General features: G+C 27.9%; 2 protein-coding genes across 2 annotated transcripts in view; one reads left to right on the top strand and one right to left on the bottom strand.

The window, feature by feature from the left end:
• The window catches only part of cdm (importin-13-like protein cdm), a 41,715-nt gene extending 30,305 nt beyond the window's left edge, over positions 1-11,410 (bottom strand). The window contains exons 1-5 of the mRNA XM_016064135.4: positions 11,033-11,410; positions 5,952-6,071; positions 4,552-4,719; positions 2,583-2,681; positions 1,013-1,066 (exon numbers count right to left, since the gene is read on the bottom strand). Coding sequence (XP_015919621.1) covers positions 1,013-1,066; positions 2,583-2,681; positions 4,552-4,719; positions 5,952-6,071; positions 11,033-11,077 — 486 coding nt within the window. The 5' untranslated portion in view covers positions 11,078-11,410. The remainder of the gene's footprint in view (positions 1-1,012; positions 1,067-2,582; positions 2,682-4,551; positions 4,720-5,951; positions 6,072-11,032) is intronic.
• A 257-nt stretch (positions 11,411-11,667) lies between these two features.
• The window catches only part of LOC107448796 (protein FAM151B-like), a 40,504-nt gene continuing 31,303 nt past the window's right edge, over positions 11,668-20,868 (top strand). The window contains exons 1-2 of the mRNA XM_016064136.5: positions 11,668-11,893; positions 17,567-17,725. Coding sequence (XP_015919622.1) covers positions 17,705-17,725 — 21 coding nt within the window. The 5' untranslated portion in view covers positions 11,668-11,893; positions 17,567-17,704. The remainder of the gene's footprint in view (positions 11,894-17,566; positions 17,726-20,868) is intronic.

Raw genomic sequence — 20,868 nt, 5'->3', positions numbered from 1 at the left:
GCGCCATTCGAATTCACCCAAAGCCAAGAAATTCAAAACTTCGATTTCAGCGAAAAAAAATCATGGCTTCTGTTTTTTGGGACAGACACGGCATTCTTCTGTTGGAATTTATGCCTCCCGGAACGACAATTAATGCTGTTGCATATTGCCAGACTTTGAAACGTCTTCGAAGGGCAATTCAAAACAAACGCAGGAGAATGCTGACAAATGGAGTCCGCTTGCTTCATGACAATGCTTGGCCTCACACAGAGCTCGTAACCAAAGCACTACTCAAACAATTCAAATGGCAAGTATTGGACCATCCGCCATACAGCCCGGGCCTTGCGCCCAGCGACTTCCATTTATTCCTTTACCTGAAGTCACATCTTGGTGAAATATCATTCCACGACGACGATGAGATCAAAGATGAAGTTGAAATGTGGTTCCGACAACAGGCGGCAACCTTCTATGACTGTGGGATACAAAAGCTTGTGCACCGACTTAACAGATGTTTGGATAACGGGGGAGATTATGTCGAAAAATAATAAATAATCGAGTTAATAAGATGTAACTGACGTTTTCTAAATAAATGTTTTTTTAAGGAATGCGATCCATTGTATCTTTACTTTTCGAAACGCCCTCGTATATACTTCTAATTATTGAGGGGGACATATACCCAAACTGTCCTCATGACGAAAGCTAAAAGTCAACAACATCCATGCTAAAATCCCAAATGCAAAGGAATTCATTCATAATAAATAATCAATGATGAAACATATAAAATATGCTACTTTAATAGTAAAAGGTTATTTTGATCATTTTTTAAAATTTTTATTACTAAATCAATTAAATTATTAAAATGAAACTAAATACTTCTTTTTGAAATCTTTCTTTAAAAATTGTAAAAGCCAAGTTTATTCTTTTAAATCCAGAATTTTTTTTCCAGTAAAGTTTAAATTTAAACAAAAAAAAAAAAAAAAATAAAATAAAATAAAATTTTGATAAAAAAAGAGGAAAAAATAACAACACTTACTTCTTCTATAAGGACAGTCAACAATTCTAATAAAACTAATGCAACTTGTTGAGGCTGAAATAAACAGAGATTAAGTAAAGTTATAATTTAATTTAATTGGCACAGACACTTAACAGAAGTTTCCGATAATTTGAAAAAATTGCCAAAATTTCAAAAATGCATAATTCTTTTTTTTATTTTTTTTTATGATAGAGGCAGTGAATTCAGTTTTTAAATCAATTAACAATAGTTTCATAATTCCTTAGTGTTTGTCTACCAATGTCAATTTTTTAATCAATTGTTTAAATATTAAAAGACAAAATGCAAAAAATTATATTTTATGTTTACTAATTACATGCTATTACTTGCTATTATTGCTATTACTTGCTCATTCAGTTTGTTTTTTTTTCGATATGAGCACATGTATGAACTAACACCTTTTTAAACAAATCTCCAAACTAGACATTATTTAAAATGGTATGGTTAAAGAAAATTTTCAGGGAAAAAAAATTAGAATTTATCTTTCGACATTTCGTAATTTTGAAAATTATAATTTCTGAGTTTACTGAAATTAGTTTTAAAAAGAGCTATAAAAATTTTAAGGCTGTTTCAAATATGAAATTTTTTCAGTTAACTTTTCACTGCAAGGTGAGAAGTCACACATCCATTATTCAAGAACAGTTACATTTGAATACTAGTAGTACAAAAATTAGTTACATTTAAATATATTTAACTAGTAATTAAAAAAATGAGAAACAATCACTATTTTTTTAAAAAATTTAAAAAAAAAAAATAAACCCTCACAAACAAAATCAAACCTTTAACTTTTCATCCACTAATTTTCTAAAAAAAAATGAATAAAAATTAAGTAGAGAGAAAGAGGGGAAAAAAAACATTTGAAAAAGAATAAAAAATACCATTTTGTGGGTAGCCAATTTTCAATCTAGCTATATTTTTATTCAAATGCTGTTTCATAAAATGAAAAATACTGTACTCGTAATTTACAAAGGCAGTGTGTTGTAATAATTTGATTGTCGTGGTTATTAAAATACACTTTACTTGCTGCAGCTTTCGAAGAAAGGAACACTTGAATAAAAAATACCATTTTGTGGGTAGCAAATTTTCAATCTAGCTATATTTTTATTCAAATGCTTTTTCATAAAATGAAAAATACTGTACTCGTAATTTACAAAGGCAGTGTGTTGTAATAATTTGATTGTCGGGGTTATTAAAATACACTTTACTTGCTGCAGCTTTCGAAGAAAGGAACACTTGTTTCAGTCCTCCTGAATTTTAGGTGACAGTAAAATTTTCATCAGGAAATGAAAAGATCTGTACATATTAATTTAGAATTGTCCCAGCAAAAATACAATGAATACATGGAGTAAAAGTATACAGGGTCCGCCATTTAATAGTGCATCCGTGCTGAGAAGTTTGATTTTATAAAGCGGATGATTTTATAAACTGTTATGTATGACTATTCAGGAAAATGTTAAAGACAAAACACTCTCTCTCTGAAGATATATAGGTTTAAAAAACTATAAAAATTACACACACATATGCAATAAATTAATTTTTTTAAGAGACTTACACTAGCATTTGGAATGTTATGGGGTTGAAAACCTTTCACTATGTCAGATATAGCAGATGGCCAAAAATCTGTGATTGTCTTAATGATGAAAGACGACATCTGTAAAATATAAGATTTTTGTTAACATAAAGTGTTGCTATATCCTAAACAAACAGTAATGAAGAATAAATAATTATAAAACTTCAGTATATAAATAAAAACATTTTTGGGTTTTTTCCCAACCCTGATATCATATAAGTATACATTTAGACTTCCCCTGTTCAATTTTACATTGATCAGGCTGAATTACATTGATTTACATTACATTGAGCAGTTTTAATTAGATCAGTCTGAAAACCAAATTCGTTATAAAATTCTACAATATAAAAGAGCAATTAAGAGACACAAATTGTGAATAATTTTTTTATTCTTATTTTTTGTACTTGATTACAAGACATATTTTGCTCAAATTACTATATCTTGCTGAAAATATCCGATTATAGTTCTAATTAACTATAACATCAATATTAAATTCTTTAAAAAAATACATAATTTTTGATGGACATGAGGTATTTTTTAATTTGGAATATACTTGCAATTGAAATTTAAAAATGAATATTTTTTTTAATTAAACTGATGCTTAATAAAATTCTTATAATAAAATATGAAACAGATCTTTCGTTTCGCTTTTTCTTTAATTTTTTAATGCCATATTGCAACATAAATTAACAAGATTTTAGAGTTGATTAAAATAATGGTACATAAGGAATTATTCATAAATATTGAAAAAAGGCATGCAATAATGTTATACAAAAGTTAAGAATAAGGAGCTAGATTGAACATTTCTGTAATTGGTAAAATATTTATATTTGCAATAGGAGTTTTCATTTTGTTGGTGCAGTTAATTGTTAATTATGATGGCAGATAAATATTTCAGGGTGAAATATTTTTTAAAAAATATTTAATTTTATAAATAAAATGGAACAACAAATTGTATTCAAATTTAAATAGAATTCCTAGCCAAACATTCACTAAGTAACCTCTTTCGGTCAAGTATAGCACAAGACACCTTTTCTCTCCAACTCTCAACACCAGATCTAAAAAAAAAAAAAAAAACAGCTTCCGTTAGCTTGAATCAATTTCTGTTTTATCTTAATTGCAACCAGCACTAACAGTAGTAGTTCCATACAACATCAAAATATTTTTTTTTTATATGAGCTGAAAAATTTTTAATTGAAAAAAAGAAGCCCAACCTTTTCAATCAATAAGAGAAGTGCAAGTATTGTGACAAGCGTAACGAGGGGAGTTTCATGCTAATTTAGCAAACATATTTTACCAGGTAAATTTTCAATCATGCATTTTCAAACATCTAAACTGAGGGTTCTGTGTAAGGCTGACCATTGAACCAGAACATCTGTTTCAGCACCCTAGAACCTAAGGTCAAGAAAACTGGGATGGCATCGGCCTTGGTCCTCCATCTATTTCAACACCATTTAGTTTTTTAATGGACAAAAAGTTTTTAGAAAGCGAAACAATTTATAAGGCATGCAAAATTAGGTTTGACTAAACATATTATCAATTGCATTGTTGACTTTAAAAATGTTTTTATGCAAGTAATAATTATTTCTTAAAAATCCCCAGGGAAGGTCCAACTAAGGCTATTATTAGTAATTTCCTCAAAAAATAATTTGATTCATTACATTTAATGCTTTCAGCAAGAAGCATTTGGGTGAAATTGTACAGCAATTCTTTTCTTGCAAAATTCAAGTTTTGGCTTTTGAGAAACATTAGAAAGAATTGGACTTTATTGCAAAAAAATAGTTGAATGAATAATAGTATTTAAAATAGGTAATTATATAAACATTCTTTACATCGAATATTACATTTTCTTTTAAAATTCTCAGCAAACAATCATTACAATCACTTGGAAAGAAACAACATCAATACAATATAACTATTAACGTGGAGAAAGTCGATGGATGATACTTACACAAATACACAGCCTAGTTAAAACAACTCTTGGACCACATGTATATGTAAAGAGAGCATTCATTAATCTATCTCTTAATGGAGCATAGAGATCAGGAGGCAACTCATTCCAATTTTTAGAAATTTTTGCTTGCAAGGTACTTGCACCAAAAAACTGGACTTCAGGAGGCTAGAAAAAAGCATTAGAGGTCATTTGGAACCTAAACTAATAAAAAAAATTTTAATTTAGAAGCGTCTGGCTAGATGATGTAAATTTTCAGCGATAAGATTTGCCAGAAGGACAAAAAATTTGTAAAGAATGTTAGGTGTGTGATGTTAATCTGACCTGAAAATAGATCTGTTGTTTTAACCCAAGTAATTATGTCGACAAATGTTAAAATCACTAATGATAAAAGTAATACGCTAATAAATCTTTCATAACATTTTATCAAATTAAGTGAAGTATAACAAAGTTTTCACTCTTTTCAATATTTTAATATTTATAATTTTTTTTGAAATTATTATATTTTTGTGTGCTTACAAAATTAATAAAATAAAAAAAAGTTGCGGGAGCACTAGATTTTTCAGCAATTTTTTACTTGCACCTGGTTAACCAAAAAGTAATTTTTAACACTTGTTTATGTATAAAAAAATTTAAAGAAATGCTAAAAGAAAGTTAACATATGTATGGGTAAATTTTGTAATTGCATAAAGACAAAAAATTTGATTTAGTGTGAATCCCTACAATTTTGAGTAAAAGCATATCTGCAATAACCTTTTGTGAGCCAGAGAGTATTAAGACTCCACAATTTCGTGACCAAAGGCATGAGTGTGACAATGTAGTTAGCATTGTGCACAAGTTGCCAATCACGCTAGTACACTTCAATCTGAAACAGGGTGGGTTTGAAGTCACCACAGAGGTTCGAACCTCTGCCCTTCACAATGACAGCCCAGAGACCTTAACCACTGAACTATCACGAGCTAAAATTACTAAGATTTCAAAAGGTTATAACAAATATAATATAGTTTATAAAATAATTATAAATTAACAAATTACAGCCAATTTTTTATCAAATGCTGTAGTCCTTTTTTTCTGGTTTATTCAATTCAAGACTTTCAAAAGTAGATATACTTTGAACCAATATATTTATTTATTTATCGATCATCCCAATTAAAAATGATAATTTTTTTTTGTTATTATATAAAAGGAAAACAAGGTGTTATCACTTTTTATTTCATATGCTGGCTGCAAGAAATTTCGCACACCTCTGATTATTTTCTAATGAAATTCAGCCTAACCAGCCAATGAAAAATCAAATATCTCTCTTGTTAGCTGAGTTAAATAACAAATTACCATTAAAGGTGAAATTTTTACGCAAAAAATAGATTTAAAAAAAACGATTGTGAAATTAGAAAATTTACCTTGGAAAACTGCAAGAATTCCCATGCAAAATCCCATGCCTGATTGGAGCTCTGAGCAAGAATGAGAAATTGATTTGCTTGAGCCTGACTCTCTGCATCATTGTAAAAGTGAAGCAATGTCTAGAACAAATATCATAAATAAGCTTTGGATGCAAAAAAAGAAACACAGTATAAAAATCTCTAAAGAAATAATTAAGGACAAAACCACTTTATTTTAAAAGTAAGAAAGTAAAAGTTCAAAGTCACTCATTTATGGCACCCAGAGCTGTGAATGTCTTTTTATCAGGGTTGGAGTTTTTGTGGTAAAGGGTTTTTGCCAGGACAGTGGCAAAAACCAGGTAAAAACCGGCAAAAACTCGTAAAAACCGGCAAAAACCAAATTATCTAAATTGCTGATTAAATATTATTACAAAATACTTACATAAGGAATAATAATTTTGATACATTACACGAAAAAATTATTTTTAACATATTAATCATTAATATAAAAGCAATAATTTTTAAAACATTGAAAGGTTTTGATCTCTTTTCATTTTAGAATCCTTAAATAAATGTTTTTTTACAAATAAATAAATATTATTATTTGTATAATATTATTATTGCTACATTAGAAAAAATCATTATTTGTACAATAATTAACTACATATCTTGATAGATATTTTATGCTTTAAATTACAGTTATAATAACTTAAAATAAGTTCATTTCACTGGAAAAAAGAGAATAATCGCAAATTTTCCAATCAATAATGTTTTAAACTTCTAAAATGATATATTATTACATTATGATTTAATTACGGAATAATAATTTTGTTAATTTTTTTGTAATTATTCATATTTATAGTATGTATTTCAATTTTAGGAATAATTTTGTACCAAAAATGTGTTTTTGTCCTCTCATCTTGGAAAATATAGGTTTTTGCCACTTTTTGCCAATTTGCTTGGCAAAAATCTGTTTTAGCCAGAACGGTTTTTACCGGTATTTACCATGGTTTTTTCCACCTGCGGTAAAATCTTGCCAACCCTGCTTTTTATGAAACTCTATATTGATTTATTCCTCAAGGATGAGTTTGATAGAAAACTGGTAAATTGCAATTCAAAAATGCTATGTGCAAAAACACTTTCTAAATAATTGAAAAAATACCTGAAATTTAAGCAAGAAATAGTGCATGTACGAAGCATTTATCCACGGAATGTTATCAACGTTTTAAGAAAAATATCAATACAAGATTTTATTAATTTATTTAAATTGTCTGAATCTCGTTGTGTGATATTTAAATCAAATGAATACTAAAATCGACATTTAATTTGAAAATTGCACTGATACAAATCTTGATGTTTGATTTTAAAATTGTGTGCACATAAATCTCGGTATATTATTTTAAAATCGTGTTACTACAAATTTCAGCATTTGATTTTAAAACCGTGTGAATAGGAATATCGATATTTGATTTTAAAATTGTGTTAATACGGATTTTGATGTACCTATAATTTTTAAGTCACTAGAACCAAAATCATAATCGTGGCTTTTAAATCCTTTGAATACAAACAAAATATTTGATTTTAAAAAAAAAATGCAAAAATACAAAACACGCTGGACGATTTTAAACCACGTAAATAGGAATCACGATATGAGATTATTAATGCAATCTTAAATTGTGATTACATTCATGGGAAAGAGGGTAATTTTTTTTCCCATCAGTTTTTAATAATTGTAAAAGAAAAATTAGGCAATGAGGACAAATTTTCCAAGTACGGCCTTTGTATATATTATACAGGCTGGAAAATAGGCTTCAAAACATTCAACATGATAAATTAATTTTGCAATAAGTTGCAATCATTTTGCCTAAATTTAAAAAATTGTCATTTATAAAATTCATTAATGTAATATTTTTGTTCACACAATTATAAACTTTTGTTTGAATAAATTTTATAAGATTAAAGACTTCTTTTTACATATATGACACAAATTTTATCTAACAAGAGTAGATACATGTATTATGAGTAATACATGTATTTTTTTTTAAACTAGTTAAAACATACATAGTAAGAATATTGAATGATAAGCTCATTAAAATAAAATATTATAGTTTCATTTAACTGATTAATTTTACCATAAAGATTCTGGAAAACAATTTTAAATTCTTTTGGTAAATTTCACTTAAAAAAAAAAGAGAGAGCTAGAAAATCTAGAATAGAAATAAGACATAAATAAAATCTTATTAATTAAAATAAAATCAATATTGTAGCAATATTTATTAAGTAAATCAATCAATCAATATTGACTAAGTATATTGAATTGATTTTATGATTAGAAAACCTAGAATATCATAGTGAAAATATGTAAAAAGAGGCAGTATAAGAGATATTTTATCGTGATATGTTGCGCCAACTACAATCGCCAAATAGATTTTAGACTATCAAATTTAAAAAAACAAAAACATGTTTAGGTTTGCAAGGAGCTGACTACAAGTTTTACCTTTAGAGTTGGTCATCTTCCTTGATGTTTTTTTTTTTTTTTTTTTTTTTTTAAATTTATTTTAGTTTTTTGCAGTTTGCAGCTTGATGATTATTCTGCCACAAATCACAAAATGGAAAATCTAACAGTTTAGCATAAACACAACTAGTTTACTATTACTGAAAATTTTTTATTGATCACAAGTCACTGCACTGTGGGAAAGGATAAAATCAAAAGTTAACTAAGATATTTTTTTTATTTTTATGATACAGTACAGAACCCGTTATCCGGAAATCAGAAAACCGGAAAACCAAAAAACCGGAACGAAATTCGATAAATTTTCCCAACATTTAACAAAAAAAAAATTTTTTTTCCTCATAAGATTTGAGGATTTTTCTTTCTTTTTTGAAAGATGTATACCATACCATCATTTTAGAAATAATCATTACTGTATTACTTCATCGTTTTTCTTCTTTTTAAGATTATTTTCTAATATTTTTTTTAGTTGGGTTTAACAATAAAAAAAACGGCTTTTTGCAGCGATTCAGAAAACCGGAAAAATCAGTTATCCGGAATAGCGATGGTCCCGATCGTTACGGATAATCGGTTCCCTACTGTATATCATTTCTAGAAATAGCTACCAATACCATTTTTAGAAATAGAAATGAAGGGTAATATAAGTGGATAATTTTTTTAATCTAGCACAATAGCTTTCAAACTTAGCACATTAGCAACAAACTTAGTCTTCCTTTTGCTAGTATTACAAGCATTTTATGCTAAATTCCAATTAAAAAAGCTATGACTATGAATTGAAAATTAGCAACATGTCCATTAAAATATTGCTACATCTCTGATATTCACTTAAATTCTTGTTTTTATCACCAGTATTGTAATGAGAAAAATCTTTCTGGATAAAGTTTTAAAATTGATAGTTTTAATATCAATAAATTTTCACTTAATGATGCGATCTACATAGGAAAACTTTATAACAATTAGGAATGTAACAAATATTCAGCCACTATTCGGTCAAATATTTCTTAGAAAAGCAATTTTTTAAAATTTATAAATAGATAAAATAAAAAATAATCTAAAATAGTATTTTTGACTATAAATTATCAGAAATAGTTTTTACATATATTTGTTAAGTTTTAAAATTAATGTGCTTGCAATTTTATGTCTTGGAAGACAAATGGAAAAGCGAAATTGGAAGAATTCAAACTATAATATTTACTGTATACTGAACCACATGTTTTGTACTGCTGAGTTTTCTAATTACATTGTTATTACAATTTGGCAGTTTTTTTTTTCCTTTCTCGTTTTAGCTGTTTTTTTGATATTGCTGTATTTTAACACAACATTTCTGATAACACTATTCTTTTACTGTCACTTTTTCTCCAAATGGTATTTGGTAACTAAGAAAGCTTCGATTTTCAACTTTAGCTCTACTTTTTATTATGACACAGCATCTTTTTAAAGAGCCTTTCTAACTAATATAATTCCTTTATCGTCTCTTTTTGTTAAAAATATGACAGTAAGAAAAATATTAGATTAAGAATTTTGGTGTTAAAATTTTCGTTTCAAAATTAAGGACAATTTTCGTTTCTACCTAGCTTTTTATTTTTTAAAAAACTATTTTTTATAAACGTTTTTATTATGACAAAGCAATTAAAAGAGTTTCTATTTCTGCTTTTATTCGAAAAAGAATTTCTATTTCTTCTATTTTATACTTCTTTTTTCTTGAAAATACAGTAATTGGAAAACTGAGATGTTCATTGAAATTTTTCTTTTGAAAATCAAGATGGATTTTTATTTTTTCCGCTTCACTGTTTTATATAATCTTTTGTTTTTATGGGCATTTATGATAGTGTGGCATTTTTAAAAGACTTCTTTTAATGCTTATGGGTAGTTTTCCCCCGGAAAACATTATTTTTAGCATTAACGTATTGTTTAAACACTTAATAGTATTTTTTTCAACTTTACAACTTCAGTTTTTTTTTCACAGCTGTTAGATAGTATTTTTTATTCATCTTAAATTTTCTAATGGATAACTATTATATTTGCCCTTTACATACCAATAATATAGTTAAGTTTTGAAGAGTTTTCAATAACAAACTCATTTAAGTATAAAAAATATTTATTACTGATTTTTTTTTAAATGTTGCTATTCAGCTAAATCACTATTCCTTTCAACTGTAATAACATTTATTTACTTTCTAATTTAATTATTGAATCAATTATTACTATAAAAACTTATGTCATTACTTACTTATGTTGTGTGATTAAACTTATGTGAAAATTTATTACAATCTAAGATAATATTGTTCCCATAATTGATATATACATTTTTTTATATCAATTAAGTATGATGCATGAATTTAATACTATATTTCCAAATGTCAACACTAAAGCATGTTTAAAAACTAGTATGTTTACTTATTTTAAAAACAGAGACGGCTCATAACATTAATTTTTTGTTAAAATTTGTAACAATTTGCTATTGTGCACGCATTTGATTACTCCATTTTAAATGTCAACAATACACTGGCATCTTTAAATGTCAACCACAGAGAATGTCAACATTAAAACATATGTTTTAGAATCAACCCTTATTACTATGACAACTTACTTGTTCAATGTTTTCAACAGTGAATTGGTTGTTTATATCACTCATTTTGACAGACTTTATTTTAATAATTATAACTCATTACTAAAAATGTCGGGAAAATTAGTAGTCTACAGGTATCAAAAACTAAAGGGCATACACTTAAAAAGACATCACAAAGTTCATTTAATAATAAATAATAGAATTTATTGATTGAAAACTAAAATTCTACTTCGAACGATTGTTAATAGGCAGCGAACTATTAAATGATAAGAAATAACGCAATTATCAACACTAAAATAAACTACACTGCGAACGTCTGCCATTTTCTCTACTTAATTAAAAAAAAACAAAAGGAAGATGTTAGAAGTGGAGAATATTTTAAGTGGCGCCATCTGTAATATATATAAAAAACTAAAAAATAAAAGCTTCCATACTTAAAACCAAATTTATCAACATTTACTAAATTAAAATAATTTTTGACAGTTTTGAATTGAGCTAAAAAGTTGTTTATAATCAAGATAATTGCTACTGTTACTTTTTCAGAGTATTAAAAATGTAATAAATTGCTTAATTCTTAACAATCCCAGTGAAACAGTTATCTCTGATAGCATTTTGAGTGTTCATCAGTTCTATGACCGTCAGCTCCGTTAGGTGTCAATGACCTTTAGTTCAGTGATCACAGATCAGCATAGAAGAGTAGAAACGGATTGTGGAAGAACAGTTAGATACGCAATTCTCCCATATTAATAATGGATTTCAAGTAGTGAAACTTAATGACAAGCTATTAAATTTATTAAAATGAGTGCCTAAAAGAAACACTGTGGATTTGTTAAAAAATTTCATTCATAATTCTTTACTTTGCGAAGTATCAACAAATAACAGGTAAGTTCACGTTCACTTCCTGCATGTGATATTTATTACCTATTTTAATATGGATTAATATTAAAATAAAATTTACAATAATTTTCTATTAAATACAGTTCGTATGGTGAATTTTTTCTTTATTTTTTATCGTTGTAAATATTTTAATGTTTCGAAGAAAAAAAAATGAAGAACCGGCATGTGATGTGATGTGTACGTATTTATATGTGACGGTGTTTGTTTTATTAAGGCAGTGTGAATGACCTTTCTTTGAAGTTCACTACGTTTATCTTATTTAATAACGGTACTATTAGAATTGATAGTAATTGAAACCTGAATTTTTTTTAAGATTTTGAACCTAAGTAAGTACTTTAGTTGTAGTTTTATTTATTTATTTATTTTCAAATTAAAAATAATATTCAACCTGCGTAACATATTAATATTTGTCAATTTTGTTCACAAATTGTTTTATAATTATAAATCAAATTGCTCTTAAAATTGTTTATATTCTAACATTAATTTTTAATTAAATTATTTATATTCAGATTATAACAGTATTTTTTTTTAAAGGTTTATAATTTCAAAAATAATTTTAGTTATAGGATTATTTTGTCTTCAGCTTTTCTAAGAGGTTTATTACTTGAAAATAATAATTCAAATAAATAAAAATAATCGCACTTTAATCATACTTTGATAATAAAAATAATCAAATTTTAATATGAAAATATGGTGTGTGCGGAAAATTGTCGATTTATTACATTCATATATTTTCAAATATAGGTACGTTTTAGAATCAATAAAATTTATTCTATTTTTTTCCTTGAGAGTTAATAATTGATGATTTTCAAAAATATCTATTTACTGATTTTTTTTTTTAAAAATACGGTGAAACATTAAGTATATCCTTTTCATGTGTATTATATAAGGTTATAAAAATATTAATGTACAAATTAAAATATAAATAGCATGTTTTGTAATCATTTTTATATTTAATTAAGTCTTACTGCACATTAAAATAAATTAAAATATTTATTGCAAGTATCTTTGCATAAGTTTCATGAAATATAATTTATTCCATTATTCTTCCTTGTCAATTAATTTGATGATTTTCAAAAATATTTATTTACCGAATTTTTTTTCAAATGCGGGGAACATATGTTTCTCCGTATTTGAAAATATGTTTATATAAAATAACATCCTTTTCATGTATGTCACATTAAGCTGTGAAAAAAATGTATTAATGTACAATTCGAAATATAAACAGCATATTTTGTAATCGTTATTATATTTAATTAATTTTTACTGCATGTGCACGTTGAATAGAATTAAAATATATGTTGCAAGCATGTTTGCATTATTTTCATAAAAATGCATAATTTTTAAAGAAATCTATACAAGGCTTTCATTTGAATATATCTGATGCAAAAGACATTTATGAATGTGCAGTTCTTATGTACAGTTACAGTTATAATTTATCTAGAGCCAAGATGGCTCAGGGGATAGAGCGTTCGCCTTCCAATGAGGTTAACCTGGATCGAATCCCAGCGATGAATGGTCAATACGAATTCCACATCCGGCTTGCACCGACCACAGTGCTGACGTAAAATATCCTTAGTGGTAGACGGATCATGGGTTTAGAGTTCCCTTGCCGTCAGGCTAACCATGGAAAGTTTTCCTTTCCATGTGATGAAAATGCAGGCTAGTTCCATCAAAAAGTCCTCTACGAAGGCAAATATCTTCCAATACTTGATCCAGGAGTTTCTTTGTATTCTGAATTGGGTTCAAAGTTACAAGGCTGCGAAGTTAAGCATTAATAATCGTAAATTCGATAATTATTAACTATTGAAATTGTTGTGGGAAAAAAAGAAGAAAAATATGTTGATTGAAAAACTGAAGTGCAATTACAGAGTTGAAATTCGACGAGCTTATAGGGTAGTTTTAAATTATAAACTTAGACAGATTTTTTTGAAATTTCTATTTCCCTGAAAAGTATTGCAATTTTGTGTTTTTTTCTTCTTATTGTGTCACACTTTTTTATTTCTAAGTTTAATTTCTTTTAAGTAAATTTGATTTTTTTCTTAAATTCCAGCTATCCTTTCATTTTGTTACGATTAACATATTAATAAAATATGTTTGGATAAAATTAGAAATTAGTTACAAATATTTATTTTATAAACAAAATTATCTTTTTTTAAAATCGACTTTCAAGGAAAAAAAAAGCTTTTAAGAAGATCAAGGAGGAAGAAAGGCTTTCGAGCTAATTCTAGAAAAAAAAAAAAAAAAAGAGGAATAAATGAGGAATAAAAAGGAGATTAGATGTCTTCTATATCTTAACATTAATATCAAGATTTTTAAAAATATAAGAACCGAAGGGAAAGAAAAACTGTTTCCAATGCTAACTGTAATATATAAAGTTAACGTTATATTGTTAACGATAACGATATATTGTAACCTTATATTGTTAACAAGTAAAATTACTTCTCATTTATTGTTTCTTATTGTGTCGCACATTCTGTATTTTTTAGCTTTATTAATATTATTATTTTTTTTTTTATCTACCGTTGATTATTTTTAAAATCAACCTGTCCTTTCATTTTGTTACGATTATCATATTAATAAAATGTGCTTGGATAAAATTAGTTATAACTTTTTATTTTATAAACAAATTGATCTTTTTTTATCATCTTAAAAGGGAAAAAAAATTAAGAAGATCAAGGGACAAGAATGATTTGTTCTTATAAAAATTGATCCTAGAAAAAAAAAAAAAAAAAGAAAAAAAAAAAAAAAGAATTTTCGCACACGCTGAAACTGTTTTTCCACAGTACGGCCCGTTTTAATAACTCTACGGGGGAATAAATTTTCCTTTATAACTTTATTTTCCTTTATAACCGTAATTAATTTTATATTCGTTTTATTTTTTTATAACCGTAGTTAAACAACCGAACCGATTTTGGGCTTATGACTACCAGTTTTCAACTCCGTAGCCTTATAATTTTGAACCCAACCCAGAAGAAAAGGAAACTTCTGAATCAAGTATGGGGAGAAATTTGCCTTCCTTGTCGTTACAAGGAGTGGAAAACTTCCCACGGTTAGCTTGTGAGCAAGGGAACTCTAACCCATGATCCGTGTACCACAGAGGATAATTCACGTCAGCAGTGTAGTCGGTGCGAGCCGGGTGCGGAATTCGTATCGATCAGCCTACGCTGTGATTCGAACCTGGTTCACCTCATTTGGAGGCTAACGCTCTATACCCTGCGCCACCACGGATCGTTCCAAGTTATTTGTATTTTATATTTTATATCCGTCGTTGAACAGCCAACCCAATTTTTGGGTTTATGACTACTAATGTTCAACTCCGTAGCCTTGTAATTTTGAACCAATCCAGAAGACAAGGAGACTGCTGGATCAGTACCTCCAGAGGCATTGATTTGTTATGGGAACATGGAGGACTTAGCGAATCGACAGATTTAACGTGCATTAGTCACCATTTACTACACGGGGAGTCTTAGGCCGGCGGAAATCGAACCCACGAACTCTTGGACATGGGGCCAGTGTCCTACCAACCAGGCTATCCCGGCCTTTAGTTATTTGTATCTATTATTAATATCTCTCTACTTAGTGATACTCAAAATGCAACAGGTGTCAATCTAATCATAATTTTTATGAAAAAATGGACATAAACCGCCCGCTCTTGATCTTAAATGATGAAGGAGAAAAAACGATAGGATTTCGAACAGCGATAGCGAACAGGGGGTGGAACCTGCTAGTAGACAGGAAAATATAAGACAAAATAAATAGCATTATTCAATCCTTAAATATTATTAATCCAAAAAATTAATTAATTGTTAGTCTTGATAATTTTTGTAATTACTCTAATAACAAAGATTATATAAAATTTAAAAATAAATTCTTCAGAGAAATTGTTTGAATATGATGAGGTTCCTTCCTTTCGCTTTTATAAATTACAAAAAAAAGTATCTCATTTAAATAGAGATTGGGTTAAAATTTAGGATAAATTGGAATGCATATAGAAACAATTTTTTTTTCTTTTTGTAAAATCGAAACCAAAATATTAATTTGACACTGTCCAGTGAATGGACACAGAGCTAAAAAGGGAAGCAATCAACTTCATTACGGAAAATGTGTGGTCATAAATGGATGTTAAGTAGTCGGAATCGAAGATAGCTGAAACAATTAAATCTTTCCTTTTACATTAAAAATCTTAGAACCACAGAGCTGCATCCACCGCTATATTGCGCGTACAGTGCTCAAAATTAAAAACGGACAACCCTGAATAACTTTTGATCTAATGATCGGATCTTCGCGTTCTAGGACCCAATCTCAATGATACGAGAGGGTGACCTCATATATGTTAATTAATTAGTGCAGACGATTTTTAAAGTTATGAAATTAGACACAAAAACGTACTTTCTCTGAATAAACATACCTTCTTTTCGATTGATTTGGATTTCTGACCTCCAAAATAGTCGCAATCTGGTAAATATGGTTCCAATAGTTTGGTCAGGAGAACTGTTCTAAGTTTGGACCCCTTAACGTTAATTTTACTTTTTGCGTCAAATTTATCTCTATAACTTATTAAGCGAATTGAAAAGCATTTGCTCAGAATTCTAAAATTTATTTGTCCGAAGATAATTCAATGCAAAGGATAAATTTTAGTTCATATTTATTATTTTTTTGTTATTATATTTAATACTATTCAAAAAGAGAGTTTGAGTTGTGAGGTATACAATTTTTATATCATTTTAAAGAATGTAATTTTGCATGGCAAAGTGCAAAATTTGAATGAAATCGGGCAAATAGTTCCTGAGAAATCGAATTCTAAAAATACCGACTTTTTTTAAATCAATCATTGGATACAGCGTAAAAAAAATGCAAAGAAACAGTACTAGTCTAGAGATAGTAGCGTCTATTGCTTAAATACGTAAATCAATTGTGTATTACCCGTTTATCTACTCATTTTTCAAAAATTTTCTTTTTTGTACATATTTAGAATATTTGATTAAAAATACAATGACCCAAAAAGTATTTTTTCAGAGGGTCTAAATTTTTGTAGTAAAATATTAATCGTCACTAACTTCTACCTACCAAAGTTTTTTTTCCTTTTTGTTAGTCGATAAATAGCTGGCGAATACAGTATTTTTTTCTCTAAGTACTGCAAATTTTCGTATTTATATCAATTTTTGTGTCATGTCTAAAACTTTATTAAGTACCAAATTTCATAAACATGTAATAAAATGTGCTTTAAAACATCTGGTTTTATTGACAAATTGCGCTTGATGCACGGTTAACTTACTTTACCACAGTTTATATGGAATAGCAAATTCATCAAGATATAAGTACAGTAAAGTACCCCTCAACAGCTAATTAACTTGTCCGTCCCCTTTATCAAAGCAAATTTTTATCTTTTCAGTTAATCTATGGAACAGTACTAAAACTGTAGATGATTCAATATTATTGATTTCAAGAACATTTTTTATTAAATTTGAAATGCTATAACAAGATAACACTTAAACTAACTGCGTGCGAAGCTTGAAAGCATGAATTTTTTTGCACATTTTTTGAAATGCGCATTTTTTGAAAACATGTGTTTTAAATGTATCTGCTTTAATTCTAACGGTATGCTAACTTTATGGAAAATGTAATGAACCAAAATATTTATTTTCTTTGTTTTAGATTAAAAGAGAGAGATTGTATTGGGCAAATTTACAACACTTGGATGACCCTACTTCAAAAGGTTGTCTTATGTACCTTACCACCCCCTAGTGGGACAATCTAGGTCAGAAGCCTCCGGTTATTCTTCGGGAGGCTCTTATGTATCCAATCAACTCTTTGGTAAGTTCATTTTTCATAATTATTCCAATATAATTCCAATATAAAACATATTTTATATATATATATATATATATATATATATATATATATATATATATATATATATATATATATATATATATATATATATATATATATATATATATATATATATATATATATATATATACATATATATATATATATATATATATATAAAAAAAATATGTTTTATATTGGAAAGTTAGACAAAACCGGTCCTTAAAGCTTTTTTCTCTCCCTAAGCAACTCTTAGTATAAAATTGCTTACATTTTTATTTGGATGACAATTTATCTCTATTTGCTCAAAAAATAAAAATTACTTAATGTAAAAAAAATAAAGTAAATAAAAATGAAATAAAAAAACTATTTTTTTCGAAAGCATACTAATATCCTGTTTTATCCAGCCTTGTCGGTAGCAAAAAATTACTGCCATGACCTTTTTTTCACAGAGGAACTAACAGGGGCTTATAAATTAAGGGACATATGTGGAATATGTTTATAATTTATCGTAAGTCAAATTTGTGAATCAAAATTAAGAGCATAAATTACAAATAAAACATTGATCGTGCTCTTCTGCAATGCTATGGTTTCATGTACTCCTCTATTACATTAGAGACAATCTATCCAACCTTCCGATGGATATTAACTGTTGTACCATGGATTTTGGTCTTGCGTCAATTCATCGCGTACAGTTCGTCCTGGGACAATTCATCGCTCACAATTGGTTGGGGCGTCAGTTCGTCGTCGACACAATACGTCGCGGCGATATTTCATCGTCCGTTCAATTCGTCGTGGGCACAGTGTGTCGCAGGCACATTTCGTCGCAGGTTCAACTTTGTCACCAGCTCAATTTGTCGCTGGCAAAATTCGTATCGTTTAGCTATCACATACGAAAATAAATAAATAATAATAATAATAAAACGCAGCAAAAATTTACTGAAATTTTTTCCCCCTTCTTTTTAATGTTTTTTAGGGTGTAAGAGACAAGTGGTAGTTTCAAAGAGAAGCATTTTGAAACAAAATGAAAAAAAAGAAAAGAATACTCTGAATATTTCTTGGTTTAAGATCAGATTTTTACGTATTACGATGCTATTTCAATGATTTAAGAGGCATACTTTAAATTGAGGTAATTGAACGCTGCTAGTGATAGATTATGAAAATAGTTGTAAAAATTGTATGAAATCATATGAAAATAATTGTAAACGATCGATATAATGTGTACAGCTTATAACGAGAATTCTGCTATAATGACAGATTATATATTCTATTCTAATCAACATATTCTATTTTTTCTTGAACTGACACATAAAAGTGAAATTTAACATCCCCCTTCCATTTTATGAACTTTTATTGAATTTTTACGTAATTCTTAAGTTTTGTTTGTTTATTTCTCAGATCATCACGAGACGGCGATCAAAAACACCTGCCTCAATTACCGTGATTCATCATTTAAAAAGGGAGGAAAAATACATTTAAAAGCATTTAACTCACACCAATAAGGCGTTGAGTTGTAAAGTGATTAATGGAATTTGTTCTTGGTTAAGAACAAAACGGTATGCAATTTTTTGACGAAAAATAAGATGCTAAAATAAAATTAGGGATGCATCATTAATGTATGTTTTTGATGACGCGTACGTTTTTCTCTAAGAGAATAATACAAAAAAAAGCTAGAAATCAAAATAATACAAGTAAGGAAGACAAACGGTGGTAGATGCCAGTTTAAAAATTTAAAATTAAAAAATTTCAGTGAAATTTCGTAGGGATAAATACTTGAGTTTACTTTTGTTTCGGGTAAGAACTATTTCTGTTCTAAACTTTTAAATGGCAGCAGTTATAGTTATTAAAAGTGTTGTTTAGGTATTTTAAAATGATTATGCGCTATAATATGAGTCCGCTTACAGCGTCACCTGTTGAAAAACTGCTGGGTTGGCGATTATCTAGGAAAGAAAAAAAAATCTGAGAAATGGGGAAAAAGCGAATTACAAAGTTGCTGTGTATCATAATTTTAATACGAATTAACACTCCTTTGATATTATTGCAAATTTAGTACAAAACGTTAAAAAGGCGTTTTTTTTTAGTTGTCTTTATTCTAACGTGAAACTACCCATAAGGAAGCAAAAACAACTATAATTATTTCAAGATATTTTCCATGTAAAGCGCGGAAAAAAACGGGACACTGATTTTGATCAACGATTGAATTTTTACATATCTTAATGATGCGAGGATTTAAGCTTAAACATGCTAAGTTAATAGTACAAATGATATTTTAAGTTATGAAAATAGACTGAAATCTTACTTTTTCTGTAAGAATATTACTTCTTTACGACGGATTTGAACCCTCAAATTACGGGGGATAACCGCAATTTATAAAATATGGTCGAATGATTTGATGAGGAAAACGGTCTACTGTTTGGACCTCTAAATGTAAATTTTATTTTTTGCTTATTTCACCACAGCTCTAAGACTTTTTAAGCGAATCAAAAAAACTTTTGCACACAATTATAAAATTCGTTTATCTACAGATAATTCCATACAAAAAAAGAATTTTTAATTATTATTCATTATTATTTTATTTTATAATCGAAAAATATTTGATAATTCCCAACGTCTTATTGACGTTAGCCTCCTTATTTTTTGTTATTTTGAATTCCACTTTATAGAAGAATAAAATATTAAAAAATTATGTGCAGAACAGGGCTCAAAAAAACTCAGAAATTTTACCCGTCCCCGAGGACGGCATGTCCAACAATGTACCCGTCCTCATTTGAAACTACTCGTATCTTCTAAATAAATTAAAACATAATTTTCTCCTATTTATTACAAATATTTATATAAATTGCACAATGAATTAGTAGTTACTAGGATTAAAAATACTATGATTACATTATACAGTAATAAGAGAAATACTAGGTTACTAATAGTAACCTAGTGTTTATTTTATGAAATAATTTAAATGACTAAAGTCAAGTTATCTGGAATGTCAATTTATCCGAGGGTGCTGCGTTTTTTTAAATGAATCAAATATGACGTTTACCAGTTCCACAATCAAGCCAATGATTTACAGAGGTTTCTGCACAGAAATCTGAAAGGGGTTTTGCATTTAGGTAGATGTTCATAATTGC

The sequence above is a fragment of the Parasteatoda tepidariorum genome, chromosome 7, assembly GCF_982258835.1.
Source record: "Parasteatoda tepidariorum strain Cologne lab strain chromosome 7, Ptep-v5.0, whole genome shotgun sequence".
NCBI classification, from domain to species: Eukaryota; Metazoa; Arthropoda; class Arachnida; order Araneae; family Theridiidae; genus Parasteatoda; species Parasteatoda tepidariorum.
This window is presented reverse-complemented; position numbering and strand designations above follow the sequence as displayed.